General features: G+C 50.6%; 1 protein-coding gene across 2 annotated transcripts; it reads left to right on the top strand.

Moving 5' to 3' along the window:
* Positions 1–561: 561 nt before the first annotated feature.
* Slc2a5 (solute carrier family 2 member 5) lies at positions 562–26,773 on the top strand. 2 transcript variants are annotated; one of them, XM_021161400.3, is made up of 13 exons: positions 562–1,327; positions 1,968–2,044; positions 6,799–6,897; positions 7,337–7,497; positions 12,151–12,275; positions 18,699–18,851; positions 22,585–22,710; positions 22,793–22,980; positions 23,093–23,203; positions 23,917–24,018; positions 25,196–25,271; positions 25,796–25,923; positions 26,022–26,773. In XM_021161400.3, exons 2-13 carry the CDS (start codon positions 2,015–2,017, stop codon positions 26,226–26,228), a joined length of 1,506 nt encoding a protein of 501 aa, XP_021017059.1. In that variant the 5' UTR covers positions 562–1,327; positions 1,968–2,014; the 3' UTR covers positions 26,229–26,773. The 2 variants fall into 2 exon arrangements, with proteins under 2 accessions (XP_021017059.1, XP_021017057.1); XM_021161398.3 differs by having other exon boundaries at positions 1,963–2,044.
* Positions 26,774–27,581: the final 808 nt, after the last annotated feature.

Here is a 27,581-nt window from a genome sequence, read left to right as displayed (position 1 = left end):
AACAAACAAACAAAAGCATAAAAATGAATCCCAAAGCTTAGATACAGCGGTGGATTTCCTGCCGAATTCAGAAGCCACAGAAGCAAGGGCAAGATGGCCAGGGAAGGCTCAGCAGGCCGGATCCATCTGGGAGGTCTGAAAACCATGAGGATCCACCCACACACTTTCAAACCAGACGCACCCAGGGTACTGTGTTCCCAAGAGTACCCACTGCCCACCTTCCAGCCGTCCACCCTGTTGGCCGTGGCTTGGCTGGGTCCTGAAACTGCGGACAGGTTCTTCAGGACACACAGAAGACATGTCTATAGAATGACCTTCTCTTCTCTCTTGGAGAAGAGAGCCCTGGGGATGTCTTTGGGGCAGACTGCAGTTGCCAGCCCAGAGGACCAGGCTGAGCAGGACCAGACAGAATCGCCAGCTCCCTCCAGGGGACACAGGGACGCATGCAGCTCCGCCCCCGCCCCCGCCCCCGCCCCCCCCCCCCGTCCCCCACCCGCTCCTGCCCCTCCGCACCCCTCCCCGGCTCACCTCAACCGCAAGTGCTCTTGGGACTGAGGATGAGCGTTGGTCGCGCTGAACTGCGACTGCGCAGAAACCAGATTCCCACTCTGAACACTTCTCTCAGGGTCTGACCACAGACCTGCACCCACCCTGTTGAGAAAGTTGAGGCAGGGATTGAACCCTCAGCTTTCAGATCTCATTTTACAGTAAAACAGGCAGAGAGAAGATTAATAGTTGAGGGCCAAGAAGCTGGTCTCTGTTCTCTACGCTCCCAAGATTGCAAACTCGGCTCGTTATTTCTGTACCCCACCTCTCACTCCCGCCCCCGAAGTAAGTGACACCACCTTCAATTTACGTGCATTTTCTTTGGAAGGTTTTGTTTTTCTTCAAACTATTTGAAATACATGAAACTCTCTGGCCCCGTCACGCCTTAGTTGAAGAGCCACGTGTTAGTGTGGGAAGAAAACAAGGAAGTTTTCCTGGAAGGAGACGCCCCCACTGTCCATTGCTACCCGAACGGATCTACACTTCTGGATGCAGAGTGGGCTCCTGATAAACGGCTGAAGGGTGAAGGACAGGAAGAAAGACATCTCTGACTGAACCCGAGCAACAGCTAATAAATCAAAGGAGCATGTCTAACAAGGATGAAAATCTGCGGGCCTGGTGGGACTTTGCTCAGGATTTGGCCGCCTGGTCTGGTCAGTCCGGTAGCAGTTGAACACGTGCTGAGCGCCGGAGCCCGTGGTGACCAGCTTGTGGGCAGATTGCTGGACTCAGACCAGGCTCTGGGGACTTAGCCTGCCCTGCAAAGGAAGAGTACAAGAAGGTATTTGCTACTTTCCCTATACTGAAAAGTGTATCTCTCTGGGCCGCTCGGGGTTCCTTAAAAAGACAAAATAAAGTTTTCTCCTCAAATAGCCGTTACCTAAGGCCAGGGTATATAGCTCAGCCCTAGAGCACAGGCAATCCGTACGCAGTCTCCAGCACCAATAATAATAGTGATAGTGACAATAATAACAGTTTCATCATGGTTGCTTGAGCAAGAACTGACTCTCCACTAGGGACACTTGGCTGTAGACAGCGTGGTGGGAAACACTAGGCTAAGCCTTTACGGGCCCGTATGTTAGCCCATTATCTAATGTGGCATAGGGTGGCGACAGCTGTTGCTGTCCATGTGTTCCAGACAGAAATACACTTTCTAGTTATTTTTCAAGGCCGTGCCTGGTGAAGACTTGAGCAGTGGGGGCTGTTTCCCCTGGGTACCTCGCTGAGTCCACAGTTTCAGGGGACCCACTGGCTTAGCCAAACTCTACATGTTTAACTTAAAAGCAGAAGTGAAAGGCAAGGCAAACGCTGCCGGTGCCTGAAAGGGTTATTCTGATTTAGACTAGCAATAAAAATGCAATTGGCTGAGAGTTGGCACGGCCAAAGTGCAGCCTAAATATCTTCCCTCCCGTACAGCACAGCTGGCACTTTGAGGAGGTGAGCCGCAGGCTGCACTTGCAGAGCAACGATGGAGGAAAAAAATCAAGAGGGGACAGGGGTGAGTATGTGGCTGTCAGCAGTGGGGGGGGGGGTGCGGAGGGGGGGTCGACTGCTCAGCTTCTTGCTCAGGTATTGCAGAGCCTGCCCTGGGCGGCGGGATGCTCTTATCTGGAAGAGGGCAGCTTGCTCAGAAGCCCAGCAAACTGGGGTTTTATAGGAGTCAGTGCAGTGTTTGTAGACAGATGCCCGTTAGGAATCCTGCCACCGGAACAGCTCTCGGAAAGTGCCTGGAACTGGGCTGGTGAGTATGGTTCAGCTCGTAGAGTACTTACCATGGGTCCAGAAAGTCCAAGGTGAAGCAGGTATGGCTCACGCTTGTGCCTTAGCCCTTGGGAGGTAGAGGTGGGAGATAAGGAGTTTGAGGTTAATCTCAGCTACAAAGGGAGTTCAAAGCCAGCCTAGGATAAAGACCCTGTCTGTCAAAAAAAAAAATTTTTTTTTCCTTTCTTTGCCAAACTCACAGTGTAACTGGGGATTAGGTGTAGATTTCCTTGGTTGAGAAAAATTTCCAGCGCCAAGAAGGTAACATGAGCTGGGCAGTGGTGGCGCACGCCTTTAGTCCCAGCACTTGGGAGGGCAGAGGCAGGTGGATTTCTGAGTTCAAGGCCAGTCTGGTCTACAGAGAGAGTTCCAGGAAAGCCAGGGCTATACAGAGAAACCCTGTCTCAAACAAACAAACAAACAAACAAAAAAACCAAACAAAAAATGTTACATGAATCGATGAACACATTCAAGGAATTTTCATTTTAATCCTTCCCACGGCGTTTGTTTGTATGTGGCTAGGGAGGAGCCGGCATCTGTGCAAAATATTATTTATCAAGGTCCATAACACATGGACTGGAAGCTTGGCCTATAGCATAGAGAGTGGGCGTGGTCTTAGGAGGGAGAAGCACCTGTGATTGGTTCCAGCTCATCCCCGTTTTAGCTGCAGCTAAAACCTTGGCAAGACGCTTTATTTCGATAATTTAGTTATCGAGACAGTTTGTGCATCTGAGGCTGGCCCCAAACTCCTGATCCTCCTGCCTCTAACTCCCAAGTGCTAGGGCTGTAGGTGTGTGCTGTCACACCTAGGTGACTTCTCACCTGTAAAATGGACTGATAACCACGCCCTCCTCCTGGTTGCTGGAACACTTAGACAATGCACAGGCAGTGTCTGGCCAGGACTGAATCCTCTAGCCAATACTACTGCTTGGTTTGCCTTGTAGAGCCGATGACCTCACTATTGACGCTGAGCATGGGATATCCCTGGAGCTGTCTAGGATGACAAGGGATGTCCCCAGCCAGTGCCCACTTTACTTGTGGTATGATAAACCAGTGTCCCCTAGAGGGCAGAATCCATCCCTCCCCAAAACCCAGAATTAGAGTCAACCTGGGAACTGTTTTGTTCTGGTTTTGTAATTTGTTGATTTTCTGGTGCTGGGGACTGAAGCCAGGGCCTCACGCAGGCCAGGCAAGTCCTCCACCATTGAACCATCCCCACCCCACCCCGCCCCAGCCATTTCCTCCCTTTCAGTTTAAGTGGGGGCTCTCTAAATTGTCTCAACTGGCCTTGAACTTGCCATCCTCCTCCCTCAGCCGCCCAGGTGGCTGTGAGAATCCAGGCCTGTGCTGCTACCACCCGACCTGTCTGAGATTGTCACCCTGCCTGAGCAAGTGTCCGACAGGTCGAGTGTCATCACCTGTATTTGATAGGAAGGCATCTGGGGCTGAGGACTTGAATGCTCGGGGTCACCAGAGTTCCTGAGCCTGCTGCTCAACAAGAGATAAAAAGAAGAGAGAGGTCCCCACAGGGTGCACTCTGCAGATGAGCAGCCTGGAAGGAAACAACCCAGACGGCCACCAGCTTGGGGCCTGGGCTGACCTCCGGCTGCCGGCCCCTCAGCTGTCCTTACATGCACGAACCCTGGGGGTTAGGAGAAGCCAGGGTGGCGGAGGCTGCCTTGTGTTCTGAGAAGATGCCAGACAGCAGTTGCGCCCAGCTGTCCCTCAGTAGCTGTGCAGCTCAGGTCTCAGAACTACTTAAGAACCATTGAGTGAAATGTCCCCCTTTTCCTATGCAACAGTGTTTGGACAGTGAACACATGATGTGAGAAGTGTCTCGGCCACCGCTGCTTTAGTGTCCTGAAAGGATCACCTCCCCTCTGTCCTGCCTAGGTCCTCACGGTTGTTTTGTGTTGACTGACTAATTAATTAGCCCACTTATGTGTGACACTTACTGTATAGACTGGGCAGGGCTGGGAGGCCTCCTTCCCTGCACCCCTGAGCCACACCGGACCCAGGGTCAAGCCTTTACTGAAACCTCAAGATGTTTCCCCAGTAATTTGGGGAGAGTGGGGTACTGAGGACGGAACCCATGCTCCCCAAGGGCTTGGTCACTGAGCTATGTCCTATCCCCAAATTCTCCTCCTCCCTCTCCTTTAAAGAATGGAGGCGGGGAGGGGGAAGAAAAAAGGAAGAAAGCCTAGGTGAGACTGTCACTCACGCACCATATGATCCAACCATGTAAAGAAACAGTTCACCGCTCCCAGAAGATGAAGGGAGCCTGTGGCTTTGTGGCCTCAATGGCTTTGGAAGTCAGGCTAGGTGGCAGAAGTCAGGCACAAAGGACACAAGCTGCATTATCAGATGGGGATGCAGACTAAGAGATCGGTTGCCAGGGGCCTGGGGAAGAGGGTTCTGCTCATCGGGGCCTGGTGATGCCGTTAATGGTGGGTGCATCAGTGCTCAGCACTGTGAACATATTGATTGTCGCCGCGCCTGCCGTGGGTGCTTGGAGCTCTCCGAGTATATGTACCTGTGTTCACCACTGTGCGTGGTGGAGAATGTATTGACGAGCTAACCTGTCCTAATCATTTCACAAATACATATGTGTTAGGACACCACATTACACACCATGAAGAAAACCCAGGCTTGCCTACTAGTTTGAAGGCTGGGACACAAGGAACACTGGAAGCCTGGGCTACAGAGAGTTCAAGGTCATCCCAGGCAACTTAATAGCACCCCAGAAAATAGAAGGTTGATTTGTAAAACTGCCTGCCCCCACTTCTGTTTTTGACCAAGAATTCAAAGGCTCTTTCATTGCTAGTTGGTGCTCAGTCTTGTTGGTCCTATAGCTCCAGGAGAGAAAAGAGGAAAGGACCCAGCTTGGGGGGCAAAATGGTCAGTGTTGGTACCACAGGTGGGATGTAGCCTCATTCTCCATCAGAGAATAAAATAGCTGCCAATGGGGCTGGAGCAACGGCTCAGCGTCAAGAGCGATGGCTCCCTTTCAGAGGCCCCAGATCAAATCCCCAACATCTACACTGGGCAGCTTACAACTGTCTATAACTCCAGTTGTAGGGGATCTGGCACTTCTGGCCTCTCTAGGTACCGGCACTCATGTGCATATGTCCACATACAGACCCACACACATACACAGTTACAATAAATCTAAGGCTTAAAAGTTGTCAGCAGTGGAGGGATGTTCATAGGGCTGATACGCTGACAGTTTCTTTTGGGTAATGGTAGCCATTGTAAAGCAGTTATCTAGAAAGGCAGGGAGCACTGGGGACCTACTTCTGAGCAAGTGAGAGATGCCTCTGTTGTGAGGGCCCCCAGCCCAGCCCAGCCCAGCCCAGCCCAGCCCAGCCCAGCCAGCTCACTTCTTGAGAGAAATCTCTGGAACTGGAGACAGAGATTTGAAAGCCTGGGACTCTTCTAAGAACCATCGCAACCTGTTCTTGAAAGTCAGGCACAGGCTAGGTGTGGTGGCTCATAGCTTTAATAATAGCACAAGGCAGAGAGGCAGAGAGAGACAGAGGCAGAGACAGAGACAGAGAGAGGCAGAGAAGAGGAAGAGAGGCAGAGAGAGGCAGAGGCAGAGAAGCAGAGAGAGAGGCAGATCTCTGTGAGTTTGAAGCCTGGTCTACATAACAAGCTACAGGACAGCCAAACCTATATAGAGTCTCTGTCTCAAAAAGGGAGGGAGGGGGAGGGAGGGAGGAAACCAGTCATGGTAGCTTACATCTATAATGCAAAAACTCAGAGTGGCTGAGACAGGACCAGCTTGGGCAACTTATCAAGACCTGTCTCAAAGCAAAGCAAAAGCAACAACCACCACTTCCACCCTAAGTGGTAAAAAGCTTGATTCGCCTGTACAAGACCCAGTCAATGTCCAATTTCCAATTCCCATCCACCCACCCATCCATCTATCCTATAGCCAACTGAGCCGGGCATCCCTCTCAGTGCCAGTGATACCATGGCAGGCGAGCAAACCTGACAGAGGGTCTTCCCTGTGGCTGTTGATTTTGTTTGTAGAGAAGGAAGGGCCCAAGCTGTCTAGATTAGTGAAGGCGCCTAGCAGGTAAACCTTCTGGCCTAAACTTTTCCTGGAAGCCATGCAACGGTGGAACAAGAGAACCAACCTCAAAAGCTGCCCACACGTCGCCCTGGCACACACGTGCCTGAGCAGAACCCCACCCCCACCCCGGACATGGGGTCCTGGTGTGTGAGAAACTGTTGGGAAAGCACCAGAGGGCCAGCTGCAGTGAGGCAGCTGCAGAGGCTCTTGCTGGAAGTCCCAGGTACCCTGGCTGTTTAGGCAGGAGGATTGTGTGAGCTGAGGAGAACACTCACACAGAGGTGCCTGACTGAGAGCCTGTTGTCACCTCAGCGGGTCAGTCTTTGGATATAGAGTAGACTCAAATGCACACACTGGAAGTACAGCAGGGAGCTCCCTCGGTCCCTCACCACCATCCACCCCTCCTCCCACAGGAGCTGACATTGGTCCTTGCTCTGGCAACGCTCATCGCCGCCTTTGGCTCGTCCTTCCAATATGGGTACAACGTAGCTGCCGTCAACTCTCCCTCAGAGGTAGGGCACTGTGGTGAGTGACCCACGGCTGCTGACATAAGGAGGGGCTTGGAGGGGGTTTGTGGTCCCCAGAGAACAAACACAGCCTACCTCTTAAGGGCAAGGAGAGGGAAGTCCCTTCAGGACCCAGGCCATGTGAATGACCAAGTCCTCAGACTTCAGCTTCTCATGGACGTGCCTTTCTGTGGCCTGGCAGTGTGTGAAGTCATCGGGAGGGCAGTGGCCACAGCACCCATGAGGCTACAGCCATTCCAGGGCGTGAGAGACACCACGGGGGGCTGGCCTACCAGAGTTCTTCCCACGGATGTCGCAACCCACACACTACCCAAGCAGCTCCGTCCCTATCTCTGCTAGGGCTGACCCACCCAGCGGCTGAATGGCTATCAATTCTTGCTTCGAAACAAACTGGTTCTGTTGGTCTGTGCCCTCTGCCCCCCAGTTCATGCAGCAGTTTTACAATGACACCTACTACGACAGAAATGAGGAGAATATCGAGTCCTTCACCTTGACGCTGCTGTGGTCCCTGACGGTGTCCATGTTCCCCTTTGGGGGCTTTATAGGCTCTCTCATGGTTGGAACCTTGGTGAATAAACTGGGCAGGTAAGAGATGAGTGGGTTGGGGTGTGTGTGTGTGTGTGTGTACACTTACTGGTGTTGGTATGTGAAGCGTGCTAGTGCAAGTGTTTGCATGTGCACATGGAAGCTGGGGTAAACGTTGAATGTCCTTCCTCAGTTGCTTTTCATCTTTTTTTTTTTAATTTATTCTTTTATTATGTTACGTGTATGAGTGTTCCGCCTCCATGTGAGTAGGTATGCTGCCTGTGTGCCCAGTGCCTGATGAGGTCAGAAGAGGGCGCTAGATTCCCCTGGGACTGGGATGCAGGGCTGTTGTGAGCTGCCACGTGAGCGCTGGGAGCTGAACCCAGGTCCTCTGCAAGAACAGCAGGGATTCCTAACCACTAGGCCATCTCTCCTCATCTCCTTCTTCCTCAGTATTTTTTTTCCTAACATATTTTTACTGAATCTTGGGGAATTTCAGTGCCCAGCCTTCTCAGGACCACCAACCCACTCACTCACGGCCCTCAGAGGCAGCACTGACGGTGGGCCTCATCAGAGTCTCGGGGGGTGACACACGTCATCACGTCAGCATGGCCCCCTGAGGCAGCAAAGCCCGACTGGCTGGGCTAACTGGTCGGTGTGACCCAGAAGCCTGTCAAGTTTCTCTTCATGGCACCTGTCCCCCTCAGTCCCCAAAGCTTCTTTCTTCTTTCTCTCTCTCTCTCTTCCTGAGGCTCCAGTCCCACACACCACTGTGCCTAGCTTTTAAGATACATTCTGGGGATCAGAACTCAGATCCCCAAGCTTGCACAACAGGCCCTTTACTGGCTGGGCTGTCTCCCCAGCTTCTGCTCCTGTTTCCAAAGCTGTGTCTTATGTAGCCCAGGCTGGCCTCATACTCACTGTGTCCTCAAAGGGTGATACTGAACTCCTGACTTCTTTTGCTTCTTCCTCCCAATTGATGGGCTTGCCATCACGTGCCCGCTTGCCCGGTTAGGGCAGATAGATTTTTATTACCCCAGACTCATAAATATCCCTCATCAGCTTTTAAACATGGGCCTAAAACTTGTCATAAGGGGAGGGTAGACTCAGCATGGCCAACTTTCCTTTCTATTGGGGTCATTCAAAGAAACTGGACAGGGACTAATGTTTGGGGCCCTAGACAAAGGGCATAGGTGTCAGGGATGGCTGGGGACATCCCCCCAGAATGAACATCATGTGTCAGAGAAGACACAGGACCCCATGTCCTTTGCTTCAGTCAAACCAAAAACCACTTCCCCTTTAGTGATTTTTGACTTTGGAAGAGTTCAGTACCCAAATGCAGTAGAGTGTACTATAATCTCTCGACTCAGTGGGTGGAGGCAGAAGGATCTTGAGTTCAATGCCAGCCTGGTCTACAAAGTGAGACCCAGTCATGATCTTGAATCGAGACCAGAGTCTGGGACCTTGCTGTGAAACTTGAGTCCTCCTGGAAAGCGTCTTGGGGATGGAGAGATGGCTCCGTGGTTATGAGCACTTGCACCCACATGGCAGTGCTCAACCACCTGGAACTCCTGGTCGGGGGATCCGACGCCCTCTTCTGACTTCCACAGGCACACACGTACACAGTGCGCAAACATACATTTAGGCAAAACAATTCAATACACATAAAATTAAATGTATAAATAAATCGTTATTTTTCCTTAAGTATACAACCTCTGGCTGGGGACCTGAGACCTTGGGATTGTCCCGTGAGGTTAGTGTGAAGCCAAAGCTGTCTCTGCCGGCCCCCAGTGTGAGTCAGATCTGCAGGACACAGGTCAACACTAGTGAACTCTAAACCGGTAGTGGTGGTGGGGGCAAGCAAGCCCTGCCCACTGAGATGACCACTTGGAATTCAGTCAGCCTGGATTCACTTGTTTGCAGCTGCCATGAATATTTTTAAAAACAGCAACAGCGACTTACTTTATGGAGGGTTTCTGTGTGCCAAACACTGTCTAAAGAGCTTCCAGAAGTACGTTCATAGCTGAGCCAGGAGCACACTGCTATGATCCTGGCTCTTCAGAGGCAGCAGAGTCTAAAGTTTTAGGCCATCATACATGGCATAGTGAGATTGTGGTTTTCAAAAATGTCTCAAATATGTATGTGTGTGTGTGCTCACACACGAGCGAGCGCGCATGTGCACGCGCACATATACACACACACACACACAGCCTGATGGGAATTTTAGTTGGCTTTTGCTTGCTTGCTTATTTTATCTTGTCTGAGGCCGTGGTAGTAGAACCCCAGGCCCCCTGAATCACTGACAGAATGGATGTGTCTATGTGTCTTGAAGCCCTGTTGAAACCTCTGTGGACACGGTGGTTCATTCTATCTATCTATCTATCTATCTATCTATCTATCTATCTATCTATCTATCTATACTTTTGTCTGGATGTATGCATGTATGTATATGTACTGTGTGCAAGCCTGTTGCCTACAGAATTGCAGACAGCTGTGAGACATCAGGTAGGTGCCTGGAATCGAACCTGGGTCCCACAGAAGATCAGCCAGTGCTCTTAATCATTGAGCCACCTCTTCTATAGCCCCATTTGCTTTTTTTTTTTCTTTTGCTCCCAAGGCAGGATTTCTCTGTGCCTTGGAACTCACTCTGTAGACCAGGCTGGCCTCGAATTCGCAGAGATCCGCCTGCCTGCCTCTGCCTCCTGGGAGCAGGGAGCCACTACTGCCCAGAGTGTTTGGTTTTTTGAGGCAGGGTTTTAGAAGGTAATCCTCCTGCCACAGCATCATATGATATGAGTTTAGGACATGAGCCACTATGCCCAGCTATGTTTGTCTCTTTCTAATAGCACTGTATTTATGATATTTTTTTATTTTTATAACATTTTATATTTTGGCATTTCTTTTTTTTTTTTTTTTTTTTTTTGGTTTTTGGTTTTTGGAGACAGGGTTTCTCTGTATAGCCCTGGCTGTCCTGGAACTCACTCTCTAGACCAGGCTGGCCTCGAACTCAGACATCTGCCTGCCTCTGCCTCCCAAGTGTTGGGATTAAAGGCATGTGCCACCACCGCCCGGCTATTTTGGCATTTCTTTTTTTGTTTGTTTGTTTTTTTTTGGTTTTTTTCGAGACAGGGTTTCTCTGTGTAGCCCTGGCTGTCCTGGAACTCACTTTGTAGACCAGGCTGGCCTCGAACTCAGAAATCCGCCTGCCTCTGCCTCCCGAGTGCTGGGATTAAAGGCGTGCGCCACCACGCCCGGCTATTTTGGCATTTCTTTTTTTTTTTTTTTTTAAAGATTTATTTATTTATTATTATATGTAAGTACACTGTAGCTGTCTTCAGACGCACCAGAAGAGGGCATCAGATCTCATTACAGGTGGTTGTGAGCCACCATGTGGTTGCTGGGATTTGAACTTCGGACCTTTGGAAGAGCAGTCGGGTGCTCTTACCCACTGAGCCATCTCACCAGCCCCAATTTTGGCATTTCTTAAGGCTGTTGTTGGACCTCGATCTCAGTCCGTATTAGCTTTTTTGTTGTCTTAATTCCTATGTTTTCCAACTTTTTTCCTTCATTTTAAGCATCAGTTCTTTCTCTCGTGCATTATATTTTGGCATTGTATCTAAAAACCCATCTCAAAGCCACCTAGAGCTTATATTTCTAGAATCTTCTAGTTTGTCTATTATCTTTTTTTTTATAATTTTTTTATTAGGTATTTTCCTCATTTACATTTTCAATGCTATCCCAAAAGTCCCCCATACCCACCCTCCCAATCCCCTACCCACCTGTTTGTCTATTATCTTATTGAATTACTATCTGTGAAGGGTACAAAATCTGTGTCTAGGGGCTGGTGAGATGGCTCAGTGGGTAAGAGCACTGGTCTGCTCTCCCGAAGGTCCAGAGTTCAAATCCCAGCAACCACATGATGGCTCACAACCATCCGTAATGAGATCTGGCACACTCTTCTGGAGTGTCTGAAGACAGCTACAGTGTACTTACATATAATAAATTAAAAAAAAAAATCTGTGTCTAGCCCCTTTTTTATTTGCTTTTTAATTTTTTTATTCTTCATTTTATTTTATGTTTATGGGCGTTTTTCCTGCATGTGTGTCTGATGCCCGGGAGACCAGAAGAGGGTATGGGTTCCCCTGGAACCAGAGTTACAAACAGTTGTGAGCTGCCATGTGGGTACTGGGACTTGAACCCAGGTCCTCTGCAAGGGCAGAGTGGCCTTGCCAGCGGTCTCCATCCTACATTCTTACGGATTTTTTGTTTGCTTGTCTTGTTTTTAATTGTTGTATTGGAACTGAATCCAGGCCCCGGCACATGCTAGGCAAGCCACATGCCAAGCCTGTCTGTTTCTGAGACAATCTTCACTGCGGGCTGCCAGGTTTGACCTGTGCTGCTAGGTCCAGCAATCCACATACCTCAGTCTTGTAAGTGTTAGGTCTCCGGCTCAGGGGCAAGCCCAGGCCTTGTATCTCAGTCCATGTTTCTCTGTCCCTGACACCAGTGCCCTCTGACCTTTGCCCCCACAGCAGGACATGCACCTGACCTCTGTCAGTTCCAGGGCCCAGTGAAGCTCACTGCGTAACTAGGGGATGCTGCTGAGAGCAGACATTAAGGAGTGTTTGTTGGCTGAATGGATTGCTGCTGAATGAACAATGAAATGGCTGAACAAAAGGATCCCTAAGCTAACCCAGCTTTTACCCTCCACAGAAAAGGGGCCCTGCTGTTCAACAACATATTCTCCATCCTGCCGGCCATCTTAATGGGCTGCAGCCAAATTGCCCAATCGTTTGAGCTAATAATTATTTCCAGACTTCTGGTTGGAATCTGTGCAGGTAAGGAGCCCTTCCTGGTGGCTCCCAGGGAGCTGTGCATTCTGGGGGCCTTGAAGCACAGAGAGTTCTGAAGCTGACCCTACCCAGACACTTGAGTTTGTTCCTCATCCTTGTGGGTGGCCAGCAGGCAGATCTTCATTCACAGCGATGCTTCCTGGAGGGGAAGCTGCCTTTTGCTTAGTTTTTCCAAAGCTGGGATTGAACCCAGGACCCTGTGAAAGCTAAATAATCACTTTATCGCTGAGCCACAATTCCTAGCCCAGGAAAGCTGTCCTTTCTCTGAGTCAACTACAAACCCTGACTTTAGAAGGATTCTTCCAGCCTGGTCTTTTTTCTCAGCATCTCAGCATCGACTAAGATAATGGCCCGTTGGAGGCTAGTGTCATTTAGTGAGCAGTGCCTTCGATAGACTGTCCTATGTCATGAGAAGGAAAAGGACTCATAAAATTCTAACTCAGTTATTTATCTGTGCATATGTAAGAGAGCCAAGTCAAACAATAGATTTCTGGGTTGTTGTGGGATTTTGGTTTTATGTTTTGTGCATTGGTGTTTTGCCTGCATGTGTGTCTGTTTGACGGACAGTGTCAGGTCCTCTGGAACTGCAGTTGCAGACAGTTATGAGCTGCCATGTGGGGTGCTGGGGATTGAACCCAGGTCCTCTGGAAGAGCAAACAGTGAATTGTCTCTCCAGTCCAATTTCTGTATTTTTTTAAACTGTGATTTGTGGTCTTAAAATGTTGAGGAGCAGCCGGGTGTGGTGGCGCACACCTTTAATCCCAGCACTTGGGAGGCAGAGGCAGGCAGATCTCTGAGTTCGAGGTCAGCCTGGTCTAGAGAGTGAGTTCCAGGACAGCCAGAGCTACACAGAGAAACCCTGTTTCGAATTTGAGGGTGAATTTGAGGCTCAGTGGTTAAGAGTACTGGCTGCTCTTACAGAGGTCCTGAGTTCAATTCCCAGCAACCACATGGTGGCTCACAACCATCTGTAATGAGATCTGATGCCCTATTCTGGTGTATCTGAAGATAGCTACAGTGTACTTACATACATGCATACATACATACATACATAAAATAAACAAATCTTTAAAAAAAAAAAAAGGTTGAGGGACTGGTTGGTAAACCTCACCCACAGCTTTCACAGCCTAGGCTGCTGAGAACTGCTGCGTTAGTTTTAGAAAGCTCTTCCCTAATTGTTTAGAAAAGGAGGCTCTTTTAAAGCTACACTTGTGGCTTCCCAGCAGTCAGCCTTTCCCAGTGACCAGTCAGGAGTGGCCTTGCCAGCTCTCAGGGTCCTTCAGAAGCAGGGTGGGTACCTCCTGACCGGTGTCCTCCTGCATCTCCTAGTTGATGCCAGAGTGACCTTCTACCTATCCTTCCAAATGTGGGGTGGGGAGGAGGGATGACGTGGCTGGATGTAAGCAAATTAGCAGGCAGAGAAGTCTGGAAGCTGCTGTTGCCAGAGGTGGTGCACACCTGGGCTTTTTTCTCAGTCTCTCAGCACAGACTCAGCACTCAGGAGGCAGAGATGGATCTCTGTGAGTTTGAGGCCAGCCTCATCTACAATAGTTAGCTCAGGCCAGCCAAAGTGAAGAACTGCAGGATGGGAGTGTGTGTGTGTGTGTGTGTGTGTGTGTGTGTGTGTGTGTGTGTGTGTTGGGCCGACCCCACTCAGTGCTGAGTCACGCTCCTCACCCCACCCCCACCCCTGAGAACGCCTGGGCAGTCATTAGCCTTGTCTTTGTCTCTGCCTTTGGTTTTCCCTGCAAAGGCTTTTCAAGAGATAAACAAACTTCCAGAAGTTGTCGGCTGTGAGCTAGTACAATCTCTTTTCCATTGATCATGGGCTTTCAGGAAAGGTTAATCAACAACAACAACAACAACAACAACAGTATAAATAAGACAACTCTGACCAATAAATCACAGCTAAAATTCCACAATTAGGGCTGGCAAGATGGCTCATCAAGTCAAAGTACTTGCTGTTGTGTTTTTTTTTTTTTTTTTTTTTTTTTTGGTTTTTACGAGACAGGGTTTCTCTGTATAGCCCTGGCTGTCCTGGAACTCACTTTGTAGACCAGGCTGGCCTCGAACTCAGAAATCCGCCTGCCTCTGCCTCCCGAGTGCTGGGATTAAAGGCGTGCGCCACCACGCCCGGCTTACTGTTGTGTTTTATAAAAAGAAAGAGAAACCAGGAATATGTTTGGTGGAGGCACGGTATGGTGTGGGGGGAGGGGGCACCTCTGCAGGCCCATGCTGAGGCATGTCTTCCCCCTGAGGTACCAGCCATAGTGTAGAATAGAATGTATTCAGGGCATGGGAGGGGAATTGAGAGGGTAGTTGGAAAGGCAGAGAGAGAGGGAGAGAGAGAGAGTAGAGGCCAGTCATGAGCATGTGGAGAGAGAGGGGGAGGGGAGTGGGACGAAGGTAAAGGAGGAGGGTAAGAGGAGAGAGCAAGAGCAAGAGGACAGAGAGTGAGGAGGGGGGCGAGCAGCCCCTTTTATAGTGAGTCAGCACACCTGGCTGCTGCCAGGCAACTGTGGGGCGGAGCCTAGATGAAATGCCAACACTTGCCACCAAATGGACAACCTGAGTTCTACCTCGAGTCCACATGATAGAAGCACAGCTCCCCCAAAATGTCTTAAATATGTATATGTATGGTGTGCTTGCGAATGCATGGGGTGGGGTGGGGGCAGAATAAATGTAATTTAAGAATCGTGACAGATGCTGGCCCTGGTGGCATACACCTATGATATCAGCTACTTGATAAGCAAGGGCAAGAGGATTGGAAGTTCAAGGTTGGCTTGGACGAACCCTATCTCAAAGCAAAACAAAAAGTAACGAGAGGGTGGGGAATAGAGCTCAGAGGCAGGACACACACACAGAAATAAATCCTAACCTGTGGCTATGGAGGCTCTAACACATGCCATGCTGAGGCAGGAGGATTACCAGTTTGAGGCTAGGCTGACACATTTATGTGTAGCAAGACCTTGTTGATTTTCTTTGCTTGTGTTTGCTTTTGAGACATTCTGTAGCTCACACTGACTGACCTCAAACTTTTAGCAGTCCTCCTGCATCAGCCTCTCGAGTGCTAGGATTACAGGTGTGCATTGGCACACTTGGCTAAGACCTTTGTGGGGGTGGGGGCAGAAACTCCAACTTTATACTTCAAAAAGCATACTTCTAGCCAACGTTGGCCTCATTTTTTCATTTGCATATTTATTTGGGAGTGTAGTACCCCTGTGCCATGGCCCACAGGGGCAGATCAAAGAGGATCTGCACGTGTACGTGTACACACACACACACACACACACACAGAGTTTTCATGAAAGATAATCTGCCAGAAAACAAAACAATGCAACTGCCAAGTGTGCTGAGTTCAAGACCAGGCTGCTCTCCCTACGATGCTGCCTCTTAAAAAAACAAAAACAAAAACAACAACAACAAAAAGCCAAACAAACCAAAAAAAGTAGACTTAACTAAAGTTTCTTATGAAGGGTGACATTATTCCACGTCTTTGCAAATCACTTTAGTGTCTGTCTTAACAGTAGCCATTTGGATTTTTTTTTGTTGTCGTTTTCATGAGACAAATGATAAATTATAGTTATACAGTAAATAAGTATAAACAATCAACAAAATTACAAAACCTCCCACCAGCCCGGGGACTGAGAAACATCCAGCTGACCTCCTCCAGGGTGTTTCCCAGGAAGGGCATGGTGGCACGTGTGCATCACACATGGTCATCACACGTGGCAGCGACCAGTGGCTCCATTATCAGCACCTTGGGCAACAGGGGCGTGGATGGCCCGCGGGAGGGAGGTGCCCCGTGGCTACTGGGGTGAGGCCCCCGGCAGAGGGCTCTTGTAATCCGCTGTAGAATCACTGCCCAGCCGGCTGGATGTTCAAAGCTGCCCCTGTGTTCAGTTAGCCATGCAGTGGATGACAGGCAGCTTCCCGAAGCTCCTCAGGCCACCTGCTCACCCGAGAAGGAAACAATAAACAGCCCAGCCGTGACTGGGGAGCAAAGGTCGCTGCGCTTTGCTTTCTCACAGTTCATGGGTTTGTTGTTTGTTGATCAACTCCTTGGCAAGAGGACTGAAGGCTTTCCCTGGCCAGAAGGAATGCAGATATTACAGTTGCTTCCCCATCCCACCTCCACCCCCTCTACGCCACGCCCCTCCACGCCACGCCCCTCCACGCCACGCCCCCTCCTCATGCCCGCCCTGTCCCGCCCCAAATTTACTCTAGGGTCTTCCCACTTTGGTCTGCAGGGCCTGTCCCAGGAGAGCGGCATCCCTGTAATTTTAGCCCTGGGGTCCTGAGACAGGAGGACCTCAAGTTTGAGGCTAACATGGGCTACATAACAAGACCCCTCCCCCCGAAAATATCCAAAGTAGAGAGTGCTTCTAGACACGTAAACGTACTTAATCCAGACAAGCTTACCAGGATTTTGTACTTGTTCTCATTTTGTCGTTGCTGTTATTTTTTTTTTTTACATGTACTTATTGAGTGTGTTTGTGTACGTGAGGGGCACATCTGCCACTGCTTGCTTCGGAGGTCAGAGGATAACTGGCAGGAGTTAGCTCTCTCCTCCCACAGTGTGGGTCCCCGGGGCGGGGCGGGGTGGGGGGGAATGAAAGTCAGGTTGTTGGGTTTTGTATCAAGAGCCTTTACACGTGGACCATCTTTCTTTCCTGGCTCTCTCTCTCTCTCTCTCTCTCTCTCTCTCTCTCTCTCTCTCTCTCTCTCTGCTAAACCACAAGTGTCTTTTTGTCCTGGGGATGGAACCCAAAGCCCTGTGCACACTAGACACGCACTCTTCTCACCTCCCAGTGCCCCACCTATACTTTTTTTATATTTATTTTATTATTGAACTGGGGGAGGGGGCAGCTTGGAGGAGATGTGTGCACATGAGTGCAGGTGCCTGCAGAGAAAGGGGGATGCAGTGGCTGGAGTTACAGGTGTTATGAACCTCCTGATGAGGGCGCTGCCAACCGAACTCCGGACCTCTGCAAGGGCAGCCAGTTCTCTTAACTGCTGAGCCATCTCTCTGGCCCTTGCATTTTTGTTTCTCAGTTTTTTTATATTTAGTTGTTTATTTTGTGGGGGGAAGCAATGTGCATCCCCCTCTTCTTCTGCCATGTGCATCCTGCAAACTGAACCCAGATCACAAGAGCTGACAGCTGGTGCCTTTATCCACTGAGCCATCCCACCAGCCCCCAGTTTGTTTATTCCTAAAAGAGTCATATTTTGACATGATGGGAAATTTTACAAGATTACATAGCGGGCGGGAGGGGGGGGGGCGCTGGAGAGATGGCTCAGTTCAGTTTCTAGTACCCAAGTCGGGCAGCTCACAACCACCTGCCTATAAAATTCATCTCCCAGGGAATCTGACATGCCTGTAAACACACCCACAAAACACACATGCCAAATCACATTACTAAAACAATAAATCTTTTAAAAACAGATTAAACAGTGGAGTTCAGAGCAGCCTCAGCATACATAAATCCCAGCAATGCATATATACAATATATATTGAAATTTGTTATTTTTTACATTTTAAGCTTTTCTTCTGAGTTAACTTGCCACTCAAAGCTTTCCTAAGGCAGGGCACCCCTTTGTATCCCAGGCTGGCCTGGGTCTAACCTTCTGCCTGCTATGTGTGTTAGCTGCCTAAGGCAGGAGTTTCTTGCCATGTGCTGTCCCCAGAAAGTAAGCCAGTGGGCAGGGCTGTTGTGCCTTCCCATGACTGATTCTTTTCTCTCTGAGGGGAAGGAGAGGGGCGTGTCTAATCCTCTTCCCTCTATGACCTGGGCCAGTCAGGAGCAAGGATGTAGGGTCTGGCTGGGCTGCACCCCCAGATAACACAGTCAAGAAGCGAATACGCCTGTCAGGAGCTTCGCCCATGTGATTTCTTTCCTTGATGTTTAAGGAACTAAGAAATAGAAGAGGTACTTACAAGGGCCGTTCGTTCGTTCATTCATTCATTCATTCATTCGTTCACTGTGTTACAGGAGGGTGTGTGTGAGAGGCAGGGGGAACAGGTGTGCACTTGTGTGTGGAGGCCAGAGGTCCACCACCTCTCGGGGGTGCAGCACTTACCAACGGAATTATCCCCATTTTAAGGGCTTGGTAGGGGGCAGGCTAGATAGTTCACCTGGCAAGGTACATTGAGTCTTCGAAGACACAGTTGGTTTCTACCAGACATTTTCCGGGTTGTGTTCTTTTTTATTTTATTTTAAAGATTTATTTATTATGCATACAGTATCCTGTCTGCATGTATGCCTGCACACCAGAAGAGGGCACCCGATCTCACTATAGATTGCTGTGAGTCACCCCAGGCCCTCTGGAAGAGCAGCCAGCGCTTTTAACCTCTGAGTCAGCTCTCCAGCCTTCCTGCTTATATTCTTACTGTGACTCTCCTTCCAGGTATCTCTTCCAACGTGGTCCCTATGTACTTAGGGGAGCTGGCCCCGAAAAACCTGCGAGGGGCTCTAGGAGTGGTCCCGCAACTCTTCATCACTGTCGGCATCCTTGTGGCCCAGCTGTTCGGCCTTCGGAGTCTCTTGGCCAATGAGGATGGTGAGAAGAGGCCCCAGCCCCGCCCCCTCTCCCCAAAGCTGCTACCTAGCACCATTCCTGGAAGCTTCTGCCCTCTGACTTCCCTGTTATGTCCAGTGGAGACAGTCCATTGTCCACTCGGCTGTTCCGGAGCTAACCACACGGGTTTTGCCTGAACAAGCATGTGGTGACAGTTCCTTCTAGAAGACAGCAAGGCTTCTCAACAGGAAGGGTCTGTTTCCCCTGAACTGCTAAGTGACTGTCCGCACTCTCAGAAGGCACTCTGATAAGTGGCATCATTGCCTCCTCTTTCTCAGTCTCAAGACACTTTATCCCACCCCGCCACCCCACTGCCACCTCCACCCCCGTGTTGAGATAAGGTCTCATTTAAGCCAGGCTGGCCTCAAACTCACGTGGTAGTCAGAGTGTCCTTGAACTGGTGATCCTCCTACCGCCACCCAGCAAGCCCTGAGATTACAGGCAGGCAAGACCACCGCTGTTTTATGCAGTGCTGGAGATCTGTGCAGATGCTAGGCAAACACTCTCCCAACTGGGCCCAGCCCTACCCCCATCACTTCTATTTTATCTCCTTCCTCCCTGTCTTTCTTTTTGAGCCTTAAGCCTCTGGAAGGGAGGCCGGTTGCAATGCTCATGCCTGCCGTGGCCTAGGCGCCATGTCTTCTGTAACAGCGCATCTGTTTCTCTCAGCGGCCTCAGGAGGTCATGTACTTTAAACATACCCATTTTACAGATACAGAACCCGAAACTCAGCAGATTGAAACATGTGCAAAGTCCTGTTAAGATTCAGACCCGGCAGCCTGAGCCTGGCTGGCTCTGTGTCGAGATGCCATGCTCCCCTGTCTTCTTGTCATCCCTACATGTGTCCAGGACCCCTCCATCAAGGTGCCACGTTATCCCTAGGAGCTGGGACCTAAAATCAATGGACTAGGGTTGAGTCTCAGGGAGCCCCAGGCAACAGGAGCAGACTCTCCGCTACATCGCACTGCGCAGGAGGGCAGGGGCGGTTCTGTCCTGAAGAGAACATTCTAGGCCCGGGCAGAGGAGACAAGAATGTCGAAATCCTTTGTGCCTTTAGGGAACTGAAAGGGGTGACAATGTTAGACTTCCACCCTTGTCTGTGACTTTCTTGCCTTGCAAGGCTGCGGTTTAACCTAGCCCATTTTAGAGCCCTCAGTGTGACCCCTGGCTTAGGACAGCTGCTCCGCTATAACAGGGCTGGCCAGCAGGTGGCGCAGTGAGAGGAGGCGCAAGAAGAAGGCACCCGCGATTAAGGCTGCACAGTGGTCAGGGTTGAGAAGTGGGATCTGGGTTAGTGTCTGGTGACCATTGGTGCCTTGGTGAGGAGAGCTACAGTGTAGGGGGCTAGGCGGAGGGGCCCAGGGGCTGGTGACCGTGGCTCGCATGGGAGACAGCAGTACTTGTCACAGACAGGGCACGGGAGATAGGCACAGGGTCCCACGATGATCTGGGGCCCAGTTCTGATCAAGGGGCAGCAGGAGGTGGAAGGACATTGCTCCAGCCTAGAAAGTGGTGGTTCATCCAGGAGCCAAACTTGACGTTGGGTGATACTCATATTCTAGGCGAAATTAGGTCTTTTTTTTTTTTTTTTGGCCAGGAGCAATGGGTTATGAGATGGGGTGAAAGTTCAGAGGTTCGCGTGTATCTTGAGGAAGATTCCAGCTAAATGAGGGTATCCCTGGCCTGTCTCTTTTTTACGGAATCAACTACAAAAGACCAGGGAAGTTGGACATAGTGGCGCATGGCTGTAATCCTGGGGCTCAGAAGGTAAAGGAAAGGGACTGAGGGACGTAGAGTCAGCCTGAGACACACAGTAGGTCTGAGGCCAGCCTGAGTTACATTCTATTTTCTTTAAAAAAAAAAAAAAAAAAGCCAAGATGGTTCAGTATGTTGTTGCCAAATGGGATGATCTGAGGACCCACATGGTAGAGAGGAAAGTGATGTCATAAGTTGTCTCTGCTCGTTGCATGATCTCTATGGTACTCCTTCCCCTCCCCCCTCCCTCCCTCCCCATCTCCTTCCCCCTCTCTTTCTTCCTCTCTTTCTCTTTCTCCCTCCCTCCCTCCCTCCTCTCTCTTTTCTTTCTCCCTCTTTTACACACACACATATCATAAAATAAATAGGTAAATTAATACAAATGTAAAAACTCAAAGCCCAAAGTGCATGTACTCTGGCCATCATGGTGCACGAACATCAGAAATCCCAGCCCTCAGGAGGCCGAGACAGGAAGACCAAGCTCCGGGCCAGCCTGAACTCCATGAGACCTATATCAGAAGGAAACACATGACTGGTTGTTCAACAGCCGTCAGGTGATTATAACCTCCTTAAATTGGATGGGCAAGGTCAGCCATGTAATCACAAGCACGATTCAGCCTGTGTGCATACAGTTTTGCTCCCAAAGGACTAAGTGCTCTCAGCAAGGGGCCCAGACTCTGCCTGTGTAAAATGGGGCTGGACTGGGTCCACTCCCTAAGAGAGTGTGAGCTACTTTGTGATTGGCTGGTTGGTAGCTGGCACACACATGCCTATGACATCACTGGCCCAGAGCACAGGAGAAAAGGCAAGAGAGCCAGAGATGACTCAAACAGGGGGCAGAACTGCTCATTTGTCTTGGTAGCCACTTATTCCATTTTTTATGCAAATGGGCGTTTTGCCTTCATGTCTGTCTGTCTGTGCACCACGTGGATGCCTGGTGCCTGTAGAGGCTGGAAGAGGCCATGAAATTCCCTTACAAGGTGGCCGTGAGCCACTGTCCGGGTGCTAGAAACTGAATCCAGATCCATATCTGCTGCAAGAGCAGCAAATGCCCTTAGCCTCTGAGCCATCCGTCCAGCTCGCTCTATAGCTATTTTTATTGTGAACACATCACGCTTGATTCCCAGTAAACATAAAGAAAGACAAAGAAACCAGATGCTCCAAGACCACTCCCCAGGTCAAGAGAGAGCTGCATGGAATCCCAAGGCTGCTGTGAGCCCCTCAACAGCCTCTCCCTTCCCTGAGGGCAATCCCTGTGCTAACCTAAACCCCCGTCGTCGTCTTGCTTTGGGTCCAGGCTCATCACCATTGGAGATGGTAGGGTGGATTTTTCACCAGCTTCTGAAAGTGATGTAAGGGCATTCACTAGACATTGAGTGCTTATGCTCCATGTCACGCTGGACAGATCTGTCCACGCCATCGCTGTTTGCCTCGGTAGTCAGTTACATCCTAGGGTCACGGGATGACTACTGTGTCCACTCTGTGGAATATAATGGGTGTTTGCGTTACTGTTGCTCTTGTTTCTGAGTTTATCAGTATTGCTCCGACCACTCCAGTTTAGGTGTCCTTGTGAGCCACACAAGCGTCTCTGGACATGTATATACCTGGGGTGGGATGACAGGGTCGGTCTCAGCATGCTCCAGCCGGCTGGTCTCTAAAGGACAATGCGGGTCTGTATAATGGCACACGGAGACCTGCCATTTGCCCATGTCCGTGCCCACATTTGACACCACCAGATGTTCTTGTTTGCCCAGCTCCTCGATGTGCCGTGATTAGTCATGCCTCAGCTACTGTGTAAATAGCCACCAGACAATCCACGGAAATAGTCACACTTAGTCCCCAAAGAGCCCTCATTCCCCTCTCAGGGCGATGGCTCAGAGTGCCTGCCACCGTTCAGAGAGTGGAGAAAAAGGTCTCTACTTCTCCCGTGCTTCTGTGACCGTAAGCTCTTGCTTTGCAGGCTGGCCAGTTCTCCTGGGTCTAACTGGAGTCCCCGCAGGCCTTCAGCTCCTCCTCCTCCCGTTCTTTCCCGAGAGCCCCCGCTACCTGCTGATCCAGAAGAAAAATGAGGCAGCTGCTGAGAGAGGTGAGGTCTGTGGCGGTTTCCTCCTGATTGGGGCCCCGGGCTCTTCGGCTCTGAGCTCATGCCCTGTGCTCTTCTCGCTCAGCCCTCCAGACCCTCCGAGGCTGGAAAGACGTGCACCTAGAGATGGAGGAGATCCGGAAGGAGGATGAGGCTGAGAAGGCGGCGGGCTTCATCTCTGTGTGGAAGTTGTTCACTATGCAGTCTCTCCGTTGGCAACTCATCTCCATGATTGTCCTCATGGCTGGCCAGCAGCTGTCGGGAGTGAACGCGGTACGGGCATCCTGTGAGCTTGGGGTGCTGACGAAGAGGGGTTGGGGTGTGGTGGGCCACTGGCCATCCTATGCCCGAGGGCCTCTGCCAACGCCCCATGCTTCTCCTCCAGATCTACTACTACGCCGATCAGATCTACCTCAGCGCAGGCGTGAAAAGCGACGACGTCCAGTATGTGACGGCCGGGACTGGGGCCGTCAATGTGTTCATGACCATCCTCACGGTGGGTGTCCACCAGGCGACGGTCCCTTAAGCCACCAAGGGTGGAGGGATATCTGAGGAGTGTAAAAGCTCCCAGCTTGGACAGAGTTGGGCTTTTGGATTGCAATGTGCCCCCTGAGCTCCGACGCCCCAGCCTCAAAGCTCTGCTGTAAGCATATCCCTGACTCTAGTGTGTGGGGGGGGGCAGCCATGGGCCCCTAACACGGAGCCCACAGTGTGCCCTAACCTCTTCTCTCTGGGGCTGCTGAGCATGGCAGCATGGCAGAAGTGCAGGGTCTCTGCACAGGCCCTGCTGGGAGCTCATGACTCGCTGTTTAGTGAGACTTGGCCCCTGGGCAGAGGAGCCAGCCACGCCTCCGTGTGGACAGAATCTCTCGTTTACTCCAGTACCTGGCTTCTTTGCAGGAGGCCAAAAGCTTCGAACCACAGGACTGTGGCTCTTGATGTGAGCGCTCACTTAAGAGTGGGCAGCTGGGGCCTAGGAACCCAGCCAGACCCTCCAGGGGCCAGCCACTGACACATGCCTCTGTGCTTGCACGTACAATTATTTAGACACCAGTGGCTGGGCACACACTCCTCCTGGCCTCTCCAAAGTTGGTTGAGGGAGAGTGAGGGCTATTCCTGAGACGGCAGCCTCTGGCGGGGGTACTCTGTCCCACAAGAACACTGGGCACGGGGTCTAGAAGCTCACAGTCTTCCTTCCCACACCTCCAGATCTTTGTGGTAGAGCTTTGGGGACGGCGATTCCTACTCCTCGTCGGCTTCTCCACCTGCCTCATAGCCTGCTTAGTGCTGACGGCTGCACTGGCGCTGCAGGTAAGGAGCGCTGTGCTGATAATCCATTTAAAGGGACCTCAGAGAAGGTGGCATCACATCAAGAAACGAGACGGGAGAGAGACCCTCTCGGGGTTCTTTAAACCAAGAGTGAGGCCATGTTGGAGTTCTCCTTATCTCACCTGTGTCCCCGACCTGTCTGCAGCTTATGGCCTGTGTTGTGTGCGTTTCTGATGCCTGTCTCTAACAAAGGGCTTTGTTCTGTGTTGATTGTATTTATTGAAATATGCGATTGAACTGGAATGAGGGGTACCTTTTCTTTTTTCGAGACAGGGTCTCTCTATGTAGTCCTGGCTGCCCTGGAACTCACTATGTAGACCAGGCTGGCCTCAAACTATTTTTACAGAAAAATTTAACAGAGTTTTACAAGGGAACACGTTATATACTGACCCCAACTGGACTAGAATAGCATCCAAAACCACACACAGATGCTATCAACCTAAATCCACATGTTACTTCCAACACATGTAAGATATTTGTTGTTCAAGTTTGCTTTTGGCCTTTTGGCTATTTTCAGCAAATGATTACCACAAAACACACACATGTACATACATGCACGAACACACGTGTACACACACATACACACATGTACAAATTCGAGGATAAAGCAGTGCATTAAGCTTAGGTTTTAAGAGCTGATTTCATAGGAAATCAAGGCCTAGTCAGGTACCATTGCTGCCTTAGTGGGAGAATATACTTACCGAGGCTGAGCACACAGTAGGAGGTCAGGTTAAGTACATAGTTGTCCATGATCTCAAAGCATGTTAGTAACTTAGCTACAAGGTCCAGCAAAAGTTCTGCCCCTTTGAAGGCCAGAGGCGTTTTCAGGAAAAGATGAACACAGCAGCTGCCAGCTGAGCTGGTGGCCCTGCTCAGAAGTGACACGCATGCTGTCCCCAGCCTATGTTTTCACTGTAGTAAAGGGACCAGGCACCAGCATGAGTTCATCCTTGCGGGTATAGTCATTGTCAGATGTCAAGGGACTGTGTGTCCAGTTCCCCTTCAGGTGACGTCTAAGATCTCATCAATTTGTGCAGCAGAGTCGCTGCTGGCTCCTCCCAGATCCTAGTGCCATTTCTGCCCTGAGGTCCCTGAGACGCCCACCCCAGATGACCTTTGCATTGCTACAAACTAACTGCCTGTCTCTCCACCCCTACAGAACACCATCTCCTGGATGCCCTATATCAGCATTGTCTGTGTCATTGTCTACGTCATAGGACACGCCTTAGGACCCAGTATGTATCCCTTGGATGGTTTCATGGTCTCAGTGACCCACATCCTGATCCTTCTTGATACTCTGAGTGCCTCCAGGGAGGGTGGATGTGACCCCAAGTGTCACAGGATGGGAAGGGCTGTAATTAGCACTATGGGTTGACAGTGCTGCCATGTTTGATTGGCAGAGTGAGCTGCACAGGCAGCCTCTGTCATCTGTCCATCATGTCTAGCATCCTTATGACCTGCATCTGCATCCTCACTGCCTCTGCCATCCATCCATCATGCCTGTCGTCCTTATGACTTGCCCAGCATCCTTACTTAGCCACCTCACAGAGTCTTGTGTCTTGCAGATACTCACTGCCCCCATGGTCAGGTAGCTAGGGTGCCAAAACACCCGTGGGCTCAAGGACCCTTTGTAAGCCACTGTGCCATCCAGGAAAGTGTCTCCCCCACAAACAGCATTGATTGATGTTTGATTGATGTTCTTCTCTGCACCCTTTCCCTGTCATACCTCTCCCTCATCCCTCTGTCCTCCCTCCCACAGGCCCCATCCCTGCCCTGCTCATCACTGAGATCTTCCTGCAGTCCTCCCGGCCAGCCGCCTACATGATCGGAGGCAGTGTCCATTGGCTCTCTAACTTCACTGTGGGGCTCATCTTCCCCTTCATTCAAGTGAGTGGCACCCAAGGCCCCAGCATCACCCACATCCCCAAGCCACCAAGCCAGAGCGTTGTAGCACACCCTACCATTGCTGATCCTTCTCCCCACAGATGGGCCTTGGTCCCTACAGCTTCATTATCTTTGCAACCATCTGTCTCCTCACCACCATCTACATCTTCATGGTCGTCCCAGAGACCAAGGGCAGGACATTCGTTGAGATCAACCAGATTTTTACCATGAAGAACAAAGTGTCAGACAAATATCCGAAGGAGGAGGAGGAGCTTAGCACCCTCCCGCACACGATCTTGGAGCAGTAGCAGAGCCAGGCCACCAGCCAGCCTGGCCGGTCTGCACGGACCTCCTGTCTAGACGCTGGTTCTGGGTTCTTGTCTGTGACACTGGAAGGGAGATGAGCCTGGTGGGAAGTGTCAGCTCCGTCACCGGCCTCCACTCAGTGGGAACATCTGCCTGCTTTTGTGCTTTCCTGCCGTCTCTAACTATAGAGGCCAGTCATAGGCTCTTGGTCTCATGCAAAGCCATCCCTTGCCTTTACCGGGTTGACTCTGGTGAGGGTCTTGTAACATCGCTTTTCTAACAAAAAGAGTTGCTGCAAGACCAGATGTGATGATCATATTTTACCAGCAAAACTGACTCTTGTGTGTTTCCCGTGGGCCTGGAGAGAACTCTGGCATCTACTTGGGATTGATGTTGTCTTCTTTCCCTACCCAGCCATGTCATAAAGTGGGGGAACAGACCATTTGCGAAGACACACCGAGCGTGGATTATTAACTGTAAACAATACTACTTTGTATAACCAATAAAACAGATATGATCACTTCTCACCAAGACATAGCAGTTCTCTACGAGCAGAGGAAGGCTGTAGGGGTGACCCTTCTGCTGAGGGTGGCTGCACCCCCCCCAGCAGGATCTGGCTTGGAGAGACACACAGACACTCCCTGCTGAAGAAAGGGCTGGGGGAGAGCTGCAGAGCTGTGAAGTGTTGTGTGTAAAGTTGAGAGAGACTCTGCTTGTCTGCAGTTACATGGTGAGCACCAAGGGAGCCATCAACAAGGCGGAACTGAAGTCTGAGAGGGGGCGGGGGGGGGGAAGAGAGAGATTACAAAAGTATAGAGAAAGCCTTGAGATGTGAAAGGAGGTCCTAAGTGGGCTGCGAGATGTGGTGTCTTCTACGGCAGCAGTCAGGATAACAGGGAAAGCTTTGGGAGTCTGGAGAGATTGTTTTTTTTTTGGGGGGGAGGGGGGTGAGACAGGGTTTTTCTGTATAGCCCTGGCTGTCCTGGCACTCACTTTGTAGACCAGGCTGGCCTCGAACTCAGAGATCCACCTGCCTCTGCCTCCCGAGTGCTGGGATTAAAGGAGTGCGCCACCACGCCATAGAATAAAGATTCTTTGGCATCGAGTCATGCAACTGGCTCAAGGGCATTCTGATACCCAGGAAGCACATTCTGCGATCGAGCCATCCTTGGCTTGCCACATGAGGGACAGAGAACACTGAAGGACAGACTCTCTGAATGCTGAGAAGTGGTGCCGTCAGAATCGGGAGCTACAGATTGTGGCACCACTGTGGATTCTGCTCACAGGAACAGTAGTAACACCTGGAGCCAGGAGAGTCCCAACTCAGTAGGTGTGGAGCTGATGCTAAGGTCCTG

This window comes from Mus caroli, unplaced genomic scaffold, assembly GCF_978045245.1.
Source record: "Mus caroli unplaced genomic scaffold, Mus_caroli_1 scaffold_6, whole genome shotgun sequence".
Classification (NCBI taxonomy): domain Eukaryota; kingdom Metazoa; phylum Chordata; class Mammalia; order Rodentia; family Muridae; genus Mus; species Mus caroli.
The sequence above is the reverse complement of the archived record's forward strand: the minus strand, read 5'-3'. Positions and strand labels throughout refer to the sequence as shown.

Bases quoted from the DNA above. Each gene is read 5' to 3' on its own strand.
- Slc2a5 (XM_021161400.3), top strand. From the start codon at position 2,015: ATGGAGGAAAAAAATCAAGAGGGGACAGGG. The intron at 7,498-12,150 runs GTAAGAGATGAG...TACCCTCCACAG, and splicing joins TTGGTGAATAAACTGGGCAG to AAAAGGGGCCCTGCTGTTCA. The intron at 23,204-23,916 runs GTGGGTGTCCAC...CCACACCTCCAG, and splicing joins TGTTCATGACCATCCTCACG to ATCTTTGTGGTAGAGCTTTG.